The sequence below is a fragment of the Poecilia reticulata genome, chromosome 3 (assembly GCF_904066995.2).
Source record: "Poecilia reticulata chromosome 3, P_reticulata-male-v2, whole genome shotgun sequence".
In the NCBI taxonomy this organism is placed as follows: domain Eukaryota; kingdom Metazoa; phylum Chordata; class Actinopteri; order Cyprinodontiformes; family Poeciliidae; genus Poecilia; species Poecilia reticulata.
In genome coordinates this window covers 20,046,604-20,062,096 of record NC_088832.1, presented here as the reverse complement: position 1 = coordinate 20,062,096, position 15,493 = coordinate 20,046,604, and the positions used below count along the sequence as shown (strand labels likewise).

Genomic DNA, 15,493 nt, shown 5'->3' with positions numbered 1-15,493 from the left:
TTTATAAAAACATACTCAAAACACAGCTTTATTTTAAAAAAGACAGCATTGTTACAGGTTAAAACAACAGGAAACACAATGTTGGAATTTTTTTTTAATCAAACATTGTCAACCTTTAGGCAAACATAAAACCAGATTCTGGAATAGAGACCTGCATACTACAAAAGGCTGCAGCTTCACAAGTTTAAAAAATAAAACAAAAACAACTCGGACCGTATCATTTTCTCCAACAACAACCCCGTAGACTTTCTATTTACCAGACATAACAGGCGTTTGTTTCGTAAAAGATAAACGGGAGATGACGTCCTTTCAGCACAATGCTTCTGGCTGCACTCACAGAGACAGCCACACTGTTGGTCAGGCTAGTTGTAGATAAAGTTGAACCTGAGAAAAACAAACAGATACAACCTGAAACCCTTTAGCTGTGATTATAGGCTTAGACGGAGAGCCATGACTCTCCGTGATTTGAATAATTTTATGATGTTTGTAGCTACAAACTATGTGTTTTATATTGTAAGCAGGCTATTGATCTTTTTCATTTTCCATATTTATAGAACAGGCTGATTCAGCCAGCTTTAATCTACAAAATAAAGTTTTCTGTCCTTTGTAAAGCCAGACGACTCTACAATTTGAAAATGTAACAGAATTTTAGCTTCATCTCATTGCCTTTCAAACATAACCTTTTGTTTTCAACTTCAGAGAAATTGTTTTGTGCCATCAGAGGTAGAAAAACCAAAACCCTCTTTACTTTTGCCCCCTGCTCATCTTCATTGTCAGTAAAAATTAACCAAGGAAGAAAATTAGAATGTTTCTGGTAGTCAAATAGCCAGAATAAAGGTTTATGCGTCCTTCATAACAGAGCTGCACGACGTCAATAAAATATGCTTTACCTGCTCAGTAGCTGCGGTAGACTGGAAATGATTGGTCCATATCCAGGAGCGTTGTCGTACAGTTCAAACAACGGAGCAGCCACCAGCTTATAATTTTTGGGAACGGCAAATAATGCTGTGGGAATATTATAGATTTTAAATGCAGACAATCATTTGTCCTCATTTCATAATTGCAGACTTTAATTTTTCAGCACATTTGAGGTAATAAAAAGAAATGCTGACCTTTCTCCTGCAGCTGAACCAAGAAGAGCTTTTTATGCTCCTTAGGTTTAGTGATGTGAGCTGGAATGTACGGGTACTGGAAGATGAAAAGCACCGCATTAGCTCTCTCATGAAAACATGGATTTAAAGGGGACCTCTTGGGCAAGATTCACATTTTGGACTTTTTGTGCTTCTAAAAAAAACAGCCCATGTCCATAAGAGTAAACCACTCAGACAATAAATTAATATTATTTGATGTCTGGAAAATGAGCCGATTTAAAAACCTTCACAAATCAGAAGGCACTGCCCTGTTACCCAGCAACCCCAGCAAAGCCCAGCCCATTACCTAGCAACACAAGCTAAGTTTAAATACGTTTGGTCAGCTGGGTTTACTGCTGTATGTTCTGCACAGTGGCTGCTGGAAAAGACAAGTGTTTTGTTGTTGACATACCAACCAAAAAATAACTTGCTGCTTTGATGTTGATTGTACAGGAGGCTCTACTTCTGCTTTTCAAAGATGTATGGTTGTATAGGTGCACATCTGTTTGCAGCCATTTTCATGTGTAAGTGTAAATGTTGAATTAGGAAGCGTGGTGAGCAGCAGCTTATTTGGATTTTAAAGTGAGAAGAAGCCCCAAACTAGACTAAAATGTTGAATTTATCAACATGAAACCTAAACAAACTCCAACTGAGGATATGTGGCAGGAAACCAACAAATGCACAAATCTGTGCATTACATAAATATGTAGACACATTGCTTGGCATACCAACCTGCGGAGGCTCAAAGTTGGGGCGCCACCAGTTACCGATGCAATCATCTATCACCCAGTCCTGCTTCACCCCATCTTGCCGCCCGAGGATCTAATAACCAGTCAGACTGTTAATTCAGGTCAGTTTCACACCAATCACAGAGGCAGAATCCCACAGCGGCTACCTCAGTCATCAGGCGTTTCAGACCCTCCACCTCGTCTTCTCCAGGATTCAGCTCTCCACCAGGCCTGCAGGACAGACACAACCTGTAACTCTGCACCCTGCAGCTGCTTCCTGCAGCAGCACCAGACAGACACTCACAGCTTGAAAAACGTTGTGCCCAGCTGCAGCAGGAGAACGTGAGGCAGCCTGTGCTCGTGAACGATGAGGACTCCCTCTACTGTCCGACGCATGCCCATCTTATCGAACTCTTCACGCATTCTCTGGAACCTGGCGGCCACAGAGCTGTCTTTCTCGTAAAGTGGCTCCTTGGTGCCAAACGTGTAGTTCGTGAGAGGGTATCTGCGACCAGAAAGACAAAACATGCTTCATTCGGCCGCCGACTTTGTTTGTAGCTGCTCAAAGCAAATCAGAAACAAAACAAAGTTTACAAATTCACATTTTGGTAAAAAAAATAATGCATTTACATCAGTTTTTTGAGTGTATGGAGAGTTCACTCCATTTTTAATCCTCAACACAACTTTACTGAATGACTTAAACACAAAATCAACAGATTTTATGTGTGACCACCGCTCTTTTCTAAGTAAAATGTTCATCTCAGAAAGTGATACTTTGAATCAGAAATCTAGAATACAGATGTTTGAGCATTGTTTTCAAATATTTCCATAACATTTTCCAAATTCAAACAGAATGCGTTTTTACTCCATAAAAAGTTTCTTTGATAAAATTGTAATTTTCTGCTTTGAGGTGATTATCTTTTAGCTAAAAAATAACTACTCAATTATAATCTATTTTAAACTCCAAAAATGTGGAACATTAACAAGATTGAATCAGAATTCATAAAGCTAATTAGAAATTATATCAGTCATTATGTGAATGTTATCTTTTGGGTGAATATGTTTTATATGTTTTAATGTAAATTTACATAAATTAAAAGAAATGTTTAGCTTTTAAACTCCTGCAGTGTACTTGTACTCCATGCAACGCTTTCATAGAAAAATTTAAATTTTCTGCATTGAGATGTTTAACTTCTAGCTAAAAAAGTACTATTCCATTTATTCAATTATATTATATAACAGTATGTAGTGAATTAACCAAAACACATTTACTGAAGGTTTAATCACAGTAACATAAAACAAATAGGATTTAAAAATAGGATTCAAACAGCATGTTTTAATAGTAGAAATTATTATTTTTTTTGCATTGAGATGATTAATTAATAGCTGAAAAATGACTATTCAATTAAATTCCAATCCATTTCAAACTTATATAAACAAAACGTCATTAAATACGTTTAATCAATACGGATAAACAAATTAAATTAAGCACCGATTACTTAGTACATAAATCTGCAGTGGACCAGAAAGGTTATGTAAAGTTTTGTCATTTAAACTTGTTATTTTATATATTAAAAACCAAATGAGTCAAGTAAAACTATTTAGTGTAATTTAGATCAAAAACACACATGTTGTGCATAACCTTCCACTTCACTGATAAATACTATTTCCTTATGTTTGCCAAAGCTAACTAAAGCCCAGATGCGACCATAAATACCGCCTTCACAAGTCAAATATTTATGATTTTTTTTAACGATTTTGGTGACTAAATTGCACAGATCCTCATCAAAATAAAAATATTTTTCACAGACAGAACAGCCTCAGTCGTTCCGGACACTTTTCCACAATAGTAGCCAGACTAGGGGCTGCAGGCGGTGCTGGACTCACAGGTTGATGGTCCGCTCCAGGGTGAGCGGTTTAGCGGGCCCGCTGATGTATTTGCTCCCGAACTGCTCTCCGCCGCGGCGCGGCCACCCGGTGGACGAGCGACTGGGCTGCACGACCGACATCCTTTCCTACTACTATGAAAACTCCTGCAGATAAAAGGCAGGAAACCTGATTAATCTACTGACGGACAAAAGAGAAAAAACACACCGAGCGCTCCACTGCACAGACCCCCGTCTCCTTTGTTCTTCCTCTTCCGGGTGAAAACAGCGCGGTTTGGTTGATGTCCTCGACAGCGACCCCTGCTGTTCGCGGTGTGTTTAAAAACAGAGGTTTAAAAACAGAGTCACAAAAAGTAAACAGTTTGGCGGTTATTACTCAATATAAACACACAGAGGTGAGGAGAGCACCCGAAAATTATACTCAAGTAATATATTATATTTACTTATATTTACTCAAGTAAAAGTAAAAAGTAGGCGTCCAAGAAATTAAAGTAAAAAAGTATTTCATTTATATTTGAAAATTACATAATCAGACGGACTAAAATACACAGAAATGGTTGTATTTTAAAGATAATTCTACAAATAAAATAGTTTAAAAATAACAAAATCAGGCAAAAAAAAAAAACTTTTTCCAAATAAATATTTTTCATTTAAAAAACGTAATAAACTAACACACAAGTGTTTGTGTCTGGTAAATTTTTGTTATAAACGAGCTTGTTCTTCATTCATTGAAGTTATTCACAGTGAGTAGAGCATCCAGAAATTTTACTCAAGAAAAGTAGCAATATTTCAAAGTAAAATTACTTAAGTAAAAGTAAAAATACTCCTAAAAGTAATTTTTTTTCTACAAAGTTACTCAAGTAATTGTAATGGAGTAAATGTAATGAGTTACTACTCAACTCTGAGGAAACGTGAATAAAAGTAAAACTAAAGGAAATTTTAAAAATCAATGTTATAAAACCTTATATTATGTAGGACATTTTAGTGTGCTTATTAAATTTTTGAAAGCTATTTTTAATTTTTAAAAAATTGTGAATAATTATGATTTAGCCAAAAGACAAAGAAAGTCTGTGAATAACCTTCAGCTTGTTAGTAACAGAGTTAGTAATGAGATATAATCACTGATTATTTGGACCTTTTGCTTTCTGACACATTTGGAAAACTAAACAAGACTCTTAATTCACCTGGGAATAATGCAATCGTAACAGAAAATGACTGGTACACTGTGAAAACACAAAGTCTTACCAAATATGTTTGGTTTAGTTTCTAGTGCAAATATCTTAATACACTTGAAATAAGACAAATTAAATTACAAATAACTTTATAACAACATATGAGTTTGCTTTAAGTCAATAATTCATTAATGTTGATGAAAAATTACTATTGCACTGGCAGATTATTTCACTTGTCATGTGGGGAAAATGTCCTGTTGTAGGTGAAAAAATCTGCCTGTGATACTATTACTTTTCCATCAATATTAAGGAACTACACCAAAAATACTAGGTGAGATTTTGTGTTTTAGCAGTGTAGCTAATTTTTTATCTCAAAATCTTTTCCTGGGAATGTTTACTCCCTGCTGAAATTAACAATCCAACAAGATAAATTAAATTAAATAAATAATTAAATAAAATAAACTGATTCGCTGAGTGGTCCTGGGTTTCTGGTCTGGCCTGGGAGAATTTTTTTTTGGAGTTTACATGCTTTCCTTGTGCATGCATGGATTCTCTCTGGGTATTCCAACTTCCTCCCCCATCCAAAAACATGACTACTGTAGCTAACTGGTTCATCTAAATTGCAATTAAGTGTGTGTGTGTGTGTGTGTGTGTGTGTGTGTGTGTGTGTGTGTGTGTGTGTGTGTGTGTGTGTGTGTGTGTGTGTGTGTGTGTGTGTGTGTGTGTGTGTGTGTGTGTGTGTTTGTTCTTTGTGTCTCTGTCTTGCCCTGTGATGAACTGGTGACCTGTCCACGGTGCAATAATGGATGTATGATGTTTCAGGGAAATATAACTAACTTCATGTACAAAAGCAACTTTAAAAAAGCTTAAGGAATGACTCAGTGAATTGAATAATCCATTTAATAGTCATAGCTATGTCTCTTTTCCATCTTTTGTAAACATCATGTATTTTACCACAATAGTTTTCTTATAGTACATAATCATACGTGCAATGCAAAATCTCAACAGAAGTTAAAAAAAGGACAAAGACACTGCTGGATTTGTTGATTACATCACACCAAGAGGATCTCAGTTCTTTGGTCCAGTGGCCCACTCTTAGTGGTGTGCTGCAGTAATGTGGTGGTCCCTGTCGGAAGTGCCATTGATAATCTCTCCCCCAGCCTTCCTTACCCCTCGTAGCCTTTACTGTGAACTCTCCTGTCTGTCACAGTTGTTGGTCCCATGTTCAGCGACTTTATTATTTTTCACTTATCTCCTGCTGACATTGTTTTCTCTTGCTCTTGAGCCTCATTGACTGTGTCGTCTCTGCTCCTCTCACCCTCTGCACCCGGGTCGGGTTCAGAGAGGGCGTTCTCCTCTGCTCTCACACTTTCTTCCTGCACTTCTTTTCTTGTTACATCACCGTTGTCAACCAGTGGTTTGTCACTGTCACTTTCGCTCTTCTTCTTGCCGTGAGCATCTTCCTTCTTCTCCTCAGAATCACCTGATTTGGTCTGTTTGACCTCCTCAGAAGGCTTATTGACTGCTAAAAGACAAAAAAATTCAATTAGACAAACAACTACCTACAGTATGTACATTAAGTGGAACCATGTGAACGGTTCTGACAAAAGTATTTATGCCCCTTGAAGTTGTCCACATTTTTGCATATTGCTGGTCTCTGGTCTTCATAATCCTTTTTTCACCAATGACCTATAAACCTCTGAGGCCTTCATAGAACTGCATCTGTACTTAGAGTTAATTAAAGGTGGGTGGTATCCATTTACTAATAAGATGACCGTATACCTGGAAAGAAAATTATTTTTTAAAAACTTATAAATGACATATTATGCTTACAAAACATGTTCATCACATTTCTTGCACAAAAATCATTCTTAGATTTCTGTCTGGTCAGTTCTGCCTATTCTAAGCTTCCTTCAGATTGAGCTATTTTAGGGCCTCCTGTCACTTTAAATCCTAATAAGATGCTGCTGGCTACGCCCCCAAACTCAATGTTTACGTTCGCACGTAAAAATGGCTGCAAACAGATGCACAATTATACAAGGTACATCTTTGAAAAGCATAAGTAGAGCCTCTTGAACACCCAACAAGAACGAAGCGAGTGGTTTTTGAATGGTAAGTAAACAACAAAACACTTGTATTTTCCAGCAGCCATTTTAACAGCGCATGCTGCGGTAAAACCAGCTGACCAAACGTGCTTTAACTCAACTTGGATGCTAGGTAATTGATTGCGACTTAACCATCAGGTGGTGTTTGAACTACATTTACTTATTGCCAAAAATGTCGTGTTTTGGTTTTTTAGAGTAAGACCCAAATGGAAACAAAAAAGTGCAAAATGTGAATTTTGCATTATAGATCCCTTTTAAGAGCCCTTTTGTTTTGAATTGGCACCATTTAAATCTGGTGAATTGAAATGAACTGAAGTGATTTTGAAAGTTAATTAAGAGAATTGGATTGTGTTCATTCAAAGGAGGTTGAATACAAATGCACATTAAACTTTTAAGATTTCTATTGGGGGGGAGTAAAAACCAAGTGATCATTTCCTTCAACATTTAAATTATCCACTACTCTTCACATAATTTCTCAGTAAAATAAACTGAAGTTATTAAAGGTAATCTGAAAACAGCCGAGTGGGAATACATCTGCAAGGCACTGAATTGCACATTTACTAAAATAAAATCTTACATGTGTCTGTTGTGGGTTTTCCTGGTCCTTCTCCTTCCCCCCCTTCCTCATGCAGCGTTTGTAAATCTTTATCCTGGTGCGACTCACCATCAGGGGGTGCTGGACTGCTGAAGCGGCAAGGAGTGGCACTTAACTCTCCGTCAGGGGGAATCGTGAAGACTGGATCTGACCCAGTTATGTGTGGGGAGCTAATTGCAGCAGCGCCCGCCGAGCTGCTGGTGGAAGTGGTGTCTGCGCGGTTTAAACTGGTAGCAGTGGAGGCGGTGTCTGTAGGGTTCGTGTCACTGGAAGAAGTGGAGGGAGCAGAAATGGGGGCGTCTGACTGGACGATGGCAGGAGAGGAGGCAGAGTCCATGTGGTCGCTGGATGGTGGGCTGAGGGTTTCATCAGCTGTGGGAGGGAGGGGAGCTGGGGTCACAGGGGAGGCTGAAGTAACGGGGACACCGTGTGTATCTGCGGTTGTAACTGCACCAGAATTGGGAGGATGACATGTAGCTACAGAGGTACTGGGTGGAGTATGTAGGCCTGAATCTGACACGCTGGTGGAGGAAGAAGAAGCTGCGGTGCTGACAGAAACATCACCTCCAGCAGCTGAGAGAGAACCATTTGGCTCCAGGGAAGTTGCCTCAGTTGGTAGATTTGTTGCTGTTTTAGAAACTGGGCTCTGCTGGCAGGGAGCTGAACCAGTTTCCAGGGTGGGGATGGAAGAAGTAGTTTCTGTTTTTGAGGTGGAAGTAACTGAAGGACTTGGGGTTGTGGACTCTGAGGTGGTGGGTGTAGCTGAGGCTGTGCCAGGGGGCTCAGATGGGGTAGAGATGCTAGTAACTGTGGAGGTGGGAGCTTCAGTGACAGGAGAACTAGATATAGGGACTGAGGCTTTCCTGTCACTGGCTGTAATGCTGGTAGGTGTTGTAGTTGCTGCAGCAGAGTCCACTGAGTCAGTGCATATCTCTGTGTCAGTACATGAGGAGGAAACTGTGACACTGGCTGAGTCAGGGACTGAATTAGAGATTGTCGGTACAGAAGAAGAGGTGGTAGCAGGAGCAGACGGAGCAGCGGCCAGACTGGGCTTAGTGGGCGTGTTTGACTCTGCTTCCTGAATCTGTGCTAGCTCGTTCTCTGGCGTATTGCGGCCTGATGTTGCGGGAGGCGGAGCTGGTTTGATTACTGGCTTTGGAAGCAGAGCAGGCTTCCCAGCTGCCTCATGTGCCGACAGACTCGCCCGAATTTGATGCCGGGTGTCTGGAAAGAAAAAGGAAGGAGAAAGTCATCTAGCTGATTGTAGCAGGTTAGGAAAGAGGCTGAAAATGACTAATTGTGATTTACCTGAAGATGCAGACATAGTCCGAGGTTTTGAGAAAGTAGAGGGTGGCTCAGGTTTATTATCAATGATGGTACCTGAAGCGCAAAGACTTTTATGTCATTTTAAAGGACAAATAAAGCACCACATTTCACACTGAAGCAGGTAGATTTTGATTCCTTAACTCTTTAAGCCTTATACTAGAAAAGATAGTCATGATGACATACGCTATTTCAGATTTATGTTTTATTTCTGTATCATAACAAGTGCATTAGCCATTTCATGATTGTGTATTTGACACATTTTTCCCAACCAGAAGGATATGGGTATTACAGAAATCCACAATAAAAAAAAATAGCCCATGTAATTACCCACAAAATATACCTGAAAACCTAAAGCAGTAAAAAATTTTCCCCACAATTTCACTCTCAGCATTTTAGATAAACTATATAAAGAGAAGTTGGTTGCCTACATGTGGCAGGGAAATGATGCTCTACGAAAAGATGTCAGAGGATGGATTCCAATCGCATCAAAGATTTTATTGAAACAAAAATTGCATAGCATCAAAATAAGCAGGGCACATTGATGAATAGGAACCTTTGTGTGTCTTCGACCATGTGAGTGTGTGCAGATAGAGTAGGTGTGTGTGTTAATCTTTGACCTGGAGGATGTGATTTACCATCTTTGGCTGCTGAAGACCCCAGAATAGCCATACAGTTGACAGATCACCCAACACCCCAACCCAGTTGTACACTCCCCTGTGATAATGCCAGAGCCCATAAGGCCAATCCCGCACCAACAAGCTCTGCTGAACTGGCGAAGGCACAAGGCCAAGAATAACAGGGGTCCATGCAATGCTCCTCTCTATTGTTTGCATCGATGTCTGAGCTACTGTGAAATTTCTCAAGTGGATTAAAATGGGGGTTGCAATTAGGGTGTTGGAGGTAATGGTTGGGCTTGCAAGGTGCATCATCCGACTCCCAAAGACCATGGTGTTGTGTGGGTATCCCAAAGAGCAGTGGTCTCAAACTACATTCCTCGAGGGCCAGAGTCCTGCAACTTTTAGACTTTAACTAAAAGGTTAAACTGCCTCTCTGCCACAAAGTCGAGCTCTACGGAGCTCTGCTAATGAGCTAATATTCGAGCTGATATGCTGAAGTAGAGAGGCATCTAAAGGTTGCAGGACACTGGCCCTTAAGGACTGGAGTTTGAACATATAGAGAAGATGGCTGCTGACATGTTCCAGGACATATTTACTCTACAAAAAGTATATCTGAAGATGGTATCCTAATTGCATGATTGACTTTATTAAAGCCAGATTGCATCCAGCTTCAAAGTAGGCAGTCTACGATGATGTAATATTAACCTGTGTATGACCTTCTACCATTTCTATTATATGTGTGTCGGTGCAGAGTGGTGCAGTTGGTAGCGCTGTTGCCTTGCAGCAAGATGTGTGGGTTCTCTCTGGCTTTCTTCCACAGTCCAGAAACATGACTGTTAGGCTAACTAGTTTGTCTAAATTGTCCTTAGGTGTGGGTCTGTGCATGCATGGTTGCTTGTTCTGTCTGTCTCTGTGTTGCCCATCTCCAGGGTGCACCCTGTCTCTCACCGATTGACTGCTGGAGATGGGCTCCAGTAGATGGATGGATGAGTGTTGGTGTGTGTAAATGGTAGCATTTGTGTTGCATAGGTGTATGAACTAATTTGTCACCTGAAGGTGAATAGTTGTGTGTGGTAAGAACGACCTGCCACCCATCACCCAGCCCACTGGAGCAGCCGGGACTCAGAAGGACCAGGTGGACCATTACTGCTCCACCTGGTGGGCTATCCCCTGGGAGGTTAAGAAGGATGGACACCCACCAGAACCCCACACAGTCCCCACCGCCCATTGGCAGCCAGACACATCCCCAGAAACCATAGGCCACCCAGTGGCAGTCCACTTTCTGGGTGTGATCAAGCTTCAATTCAAGCATGGTCCCGTTGAAAGCATGTAAGAGCGTCTTGATCCTAATATGTCCCTGTAAAATGAAGTGTAGTGTTTATGTCTAAGGCGCATTAAAATTGGGATATGGGTGCAAAGTTCTGCATAGTGCCCCACCCATGCCTGCAAGGCCCATTGTCCCACCTCCTAATACCCTAATATGAGGAGTTACATATGTTGGGGAGGAGGGGGTGGCGCAAAGGGCTGGTACAAATCCCCTTGGGAGCCAGCTCACCAACTGGAGCAGCCCAGTTAATACAGGTCTTTTTACTACCTTTTTTCTATAATTCATTTATAATTAAGCAATTTTTTTGTCATAAAGGCTTATTTTTAAATGCTCAGTTCAGTTTTTAAGGTTATCTTTGCCAAAACCGTTTCATATCAAGGACTTTTCTTCTTCTAAGGTGCCTGTAGCCATCTAGAATTAGGGCTTCCACGAGAGGGCAGAAGACAAGGATACAATCCAGTAATAGCTTTTTGAGGAAAGTACAAACTTAATTACAGATGTCTCAGGAATACAATTCTGTAAGACAACGATTGTTGCCTTGCAGATTTCCTCCATTATTATTTTTTTTTACACTTGAATGTTTCAGATCACTAACCAACATGCCCCAATGTAAAAAGAGAAAATACTCTCAACATTAATGGCTGTGCCATTCCTGGCAGCTACAAGTGTGATCAAGTGTTTGCTAAAACTGTTTAAGAAAAGAAACTGTAAAGTCTTTTATAGTCTTTTTGTCCCACTCTTCCTCTTGGAGTTGTTTAAATTCAACCAAACTGCAGGGATCCAAGTGTGCTTAAGTTTAATGTCAAAAACTGACAGTTGTAAATTCACCTTCAGGATATTCTTTTGGGAGAATATCCATAAATTATGGCAAGGTGTTCAGGTCCGGAAGCAGCAAAGTCGCCAAAGACCATCATATTGCTTTCACTATGTTAATTTTTTAAATCGCAGTGCTAGTTTCCAAAATGTTTCCCTTTTGTCTCATCAGTTCAGTGAATATTTCCAACATGTCTTTGTCTTGAAGATGTTTTTTTATATGGCGTTGTAGCTCTCCCATGGATACGATTGTTCCCAGTCTCTGTGATTGTTGAATCAGGAACACCAACTTTACCTGAAGCAGGTAAGGCCTGCAGTGCTCAGATGTTGTGATAAATTCTTTTCTGACCTTCTGGATGAGTCTCCGATGTGCTCACCAGCCTCATGATTTGGTTTTCATTTGTTCTTGAATTTCTGTAAATTAATAGTGTGCTGTGTTTTGAGCTCTCTTAGCCTACTTCGTGTTGTCAGGCAGGTTCTTTTGAAGTGATTTCTCGACTCTGTGGGTCGTGCAGTAATCAGGCCTGGGTGTGGTTATCTTTGGTTGATATTAAAATGTGTTTGATGATCTGAAACATTTAAGTTTGACACAAAAAAGAAAAACTGAAAAAAATCTGTGAAATATGAATGTTTTTACAATACTGTCCGTGTATTAAAAATATACTTTTGGCATAATTGACTTAAAGGTCATTTCAGCTTTATTAACAATCAGGAGGAAAGAATTAAAAAATGCCGTAGATGATGATACATACCTTCAGATTCAGCCTTTTTCATTTCTCCTTCTTGATTCTAAAATAACACAAATAATTTAACTCTAATATTCATAATTCCTTACTATATGTCAGATAGTTGAGGCATGCACATTTACACACCTGTGTGTCTCCTGGAGGAGGCTTGGAGACCCCAATACGCTGAAGCATGAGGTGGAGTTTCTGCTCAAAGCTGTGCTGGCCTTCAAACTGTTTCTGAAATCAGCAGAACATGACTGACATTCAGATGGTTTTACTACAAAAGTGGAAGAGTTGAGCTGCAGCGCTGTTCACCTTGGCGGTATTTCTGGCATTGGTAGCTCCTGCTGCCGCTGATCCAGACAGCAGAATGAGCGACTGGGATTTCCCCTCCCTGAGAGCTCGGCGGGGAGGCGCTGCCTCGCCCCTCAGCGGCGCGTCACCGGTAACCTCCGTCTCCTGAACAGCTGCCTCTCCAGTAACGGCACTGGGATGAGCTTTCGCTTTATCCTTTTCATTCTCCTTGTCGTGCTCCTTCACCCGCTCCTTCTCCTTGTCTTTCTCTGACCTGGCAACCTCCCTAAGAGGTCGGATGAAATCGGCGATGGAGGCTTTTTTGGGGCGGCCCTCCTGGCTCGGCTCTGACTTCAGACCTCGCTTCCTCTTGAGGGTGAAGAAATCTCCCAGTTTCCTCCTGAGAGTTTTCGTCGGTGGAGGACAGGGAGCGACAGCGCTGGCAGGAGCCACTTCTTGCTGTGTGATAGTTTCCTCATCCTGCTTGGTCCTACACAAAGAGCCTTACATGTCAGCTCTGGCTGCTTCTGTTCACACTAGATCATTTAGCTACTGAGCGATACTCACAGCGTATCAGTGGGAAGTACTTTCTTTGTAAAGAACTCCTCCACGCCTTCATCCACTCGCCCCATGTGCTCAAGAACTTCATTTTCACTCTCAATTATCGTCTCCTAATTATAGAAATTAGCAGATCCCAGCAATCACAAACTGTATCACATATAACTTTACATTACATAACAATCACCTCTGAAAACCCACACACTCTGGCAGAGCTGTTCTTCCTGCCTCAACGCACATTTTTCTCTTTTTTTTTTTGGTTTGATTTTCTCATCCATTTCTGATGGAACCAGGCCTCCTGGGAGCCAGTTGCTCAGTAACGTACAGTGATCGAGCAACGCTGGGTTTTATATCCAGAACGAGCGCAGCATAATTCATTTTGCCAATAAAGGTAACGCGATATTAAAATTGCTGCTATGCAGAGTTGCATTACGCTGATCATGTCAACATCTGCGCCCACAAGTGGAGATGAAAGTCAGGAGGTTGGCTGCAGAACACGAATTTAGCAGAAGTCACCGTTACGCGATCTTCTGCCGGGGGGATTGGGTGAATTTTGTCTCCATGGGAGTGACTGCATGTCTACAAGCTGCTGAAGCTCTGTGACAACATGACCAGCTCAGTGGGGAATAGATGCACTCACTCAGCATTTAGAGAAATGTACAAATTAAAAATGCCTAAAGCCTTTTTTTTTGTATGGTTTCCTTTTTTTTGCAGGAAGACGCTGAGACCAAATTCCCACTCGCCCTCATCACCATCTCATATGCACACAGAGAAAAGAGAGTGGGTTTTTCAAAGAGCAAGTGACCGGTACAAAGGGACTGCCTAATTCAAGCAGGGACCAGGCATCTTCTCCACCCTTCCCTTCCCCCTGCCTCTCCCCTCTGTACCCTCTTCCATCCTCTCCCTCCCTTCCATTTTTCTCCCCTCTCTCTCTCACACACCAACCATTTTATCCCAAACCCATCTGATCCTCACACACATTACCTGCGGTCTGCTGGGACGGTAGTTCAGTTTTTGCCGGTGGGGTCTCGGTCTGCTCTGGGTGTAGTGCCTGAGAGCTGGTCCGCCCAATGGCAGCTCCATTGGGGAGACACGGCACGCTGCTGCCGTGGCTCTGTTGCTGAGGCACGGTTGCTAAGAGCACCAGCAGTATGTAATGCCTCCACAGTGGTGGGAGGGACCAGGCTGGCTCGACTGACAGATCTGACAACAGAACCTCGCCTTTCTCTGCCACCGCCCCCCCACTCCTCCCCTCCCCACTGCGAGAGGAAAAACCAGGAGGAAAAGATGGTGATAAAACAAGGAGAGGCTCTGACACACACAGAAAAGTCGCCACTCTGACACCTGCTTCATCAATGCATCCCCAGCTCTGTGCATCTGCATCCTAACCGCCACTTTAAGCAGGAAACCTCTGAATAGACTGCGTGTTCTGCTGTTGCTTATGTAACAAATTAATAATTTATTTTATATGCGGAAAAGATGCTTTGAAGCAGTAATTGACAGGCTGACCTGGCATTTCTTGGGTGCTTTACCACTGAAGGAACCTGCGATAAATGGGCTGTGAGGTGTAAAACAGCCAGTTGCACAAGTTGTTCAGGAGCCATAAAACACGACACACGCCCACAAGCACCAGTTCCTACATATTTTAGTCCCAGTGCCTTTTTCTCTGGCGGCTTGAATCTTGGGCTTCACGGGAATTTTGTCGCTTGCATGGCTGCTGAACATTTGATATTCAAACTAGGAGAGATATTTAGACATTCAGGATATTCATCTGAATCATTTCTATATGTGGATCGCATTTCTTTGCCATTTGCTTCTGCGACTATTTACACAAATGAGGGGAGCGTCACAGGGACTGTTTCTTTTCATCTTAAACTCCCTTTTCAGCCCAGAAATAACTTGTTTTCATCTAAGAAATCCCACATGAAATGTTTTCCACATGCAGTAATATGCCATCACCTATTTCAGCGCCAAGCTGCAGGTATAATAATCCTGCACCGTTGGTTATTGTAACCTGGAGGCAAGTTTGAATCATTGTTTTCTGAAGCTTAAATGCATTTAATGTTAATTAGAGCCTGTCTGTACTTGTAATCCCCAAAGATTGAATCTAATAAAAAGACCAGATGAGACTGTACTTTCAACTAATGAGCAGGAAGAACTCCTGCTGACTAAATATTCTCATGGGGAGAAAGAGGAATGAAAATTTTTAAATGT

At 41.3% G+C, this 15,493-nt stretch overlaps 2 protein-coding genes across 3 annotated transcripts; both read right to left on the bottom strand.

Annotated features, from left to right (window-relative positions):
- Positions 1-4,008, bottom strand: nudt21 (nudix hydrolase 21). Its single transcript, XM_008405412.3, has 7 exons — positions 3,746-4,008; positions 2,163-2,363; positions 2,026-2,089; positions 1,863-1,952; positions 1,113-1,188; positions 891-1,005; positions 1-384 (listed from the first exon to the last, which is right to left on the bottom strand). Exons 1-7 carry the CDS (start codon positions 3,865-3,867, stop codon positions 363-365), a joined length of 690 nt encoding a protein of 229 aa, XP_008403634.1. The 5' UTR covers positions 3,868-4,008; the 3' UTR covers positions 1-362.
- Positions 4,009-5,798: 1,790 nt separating this feature from the next.
- LOC103462540 (uncharacterized) lies at positions 5,799-14,528 on the bottom strand. Of its 2 annotated transcripts, none has more exons than XM_008405411.3 (8): positions 14,264-14,528; positions 13,289-13,392; positions 12,743-13,211; positions 12,572-12,664; positions 12,452-12,488; positions 8,925-8,996; positions 7,599-8,840; positions 5,799-6,438 (listed from the first exon to the last, which is right to left on the bottom strand). In XM_008405411.3, the coding sequence occupies exons 1-8, from the start codon at positions 14,360-14,362 to the stop codon at positions 6,161-6,163; spliced, it is 2,394 nt and encodes a 797-aa protein (XP_008403633.2). In that variant the 5' UTR covers positions 14,363-14,528; the 3' UTR covers positions 5,799-6,160. The 2 variants fall into 2 exon arrangements, with proteins under 2 accessions (XP_008403633.2, XP_017159629.1); XM_017304140.2 differs by having other exon boundaries at positions 5,799-6,441; positions 14,264-14,524.
- Positions 14,529-15,493: the final 965 nt, after the last annotated feature.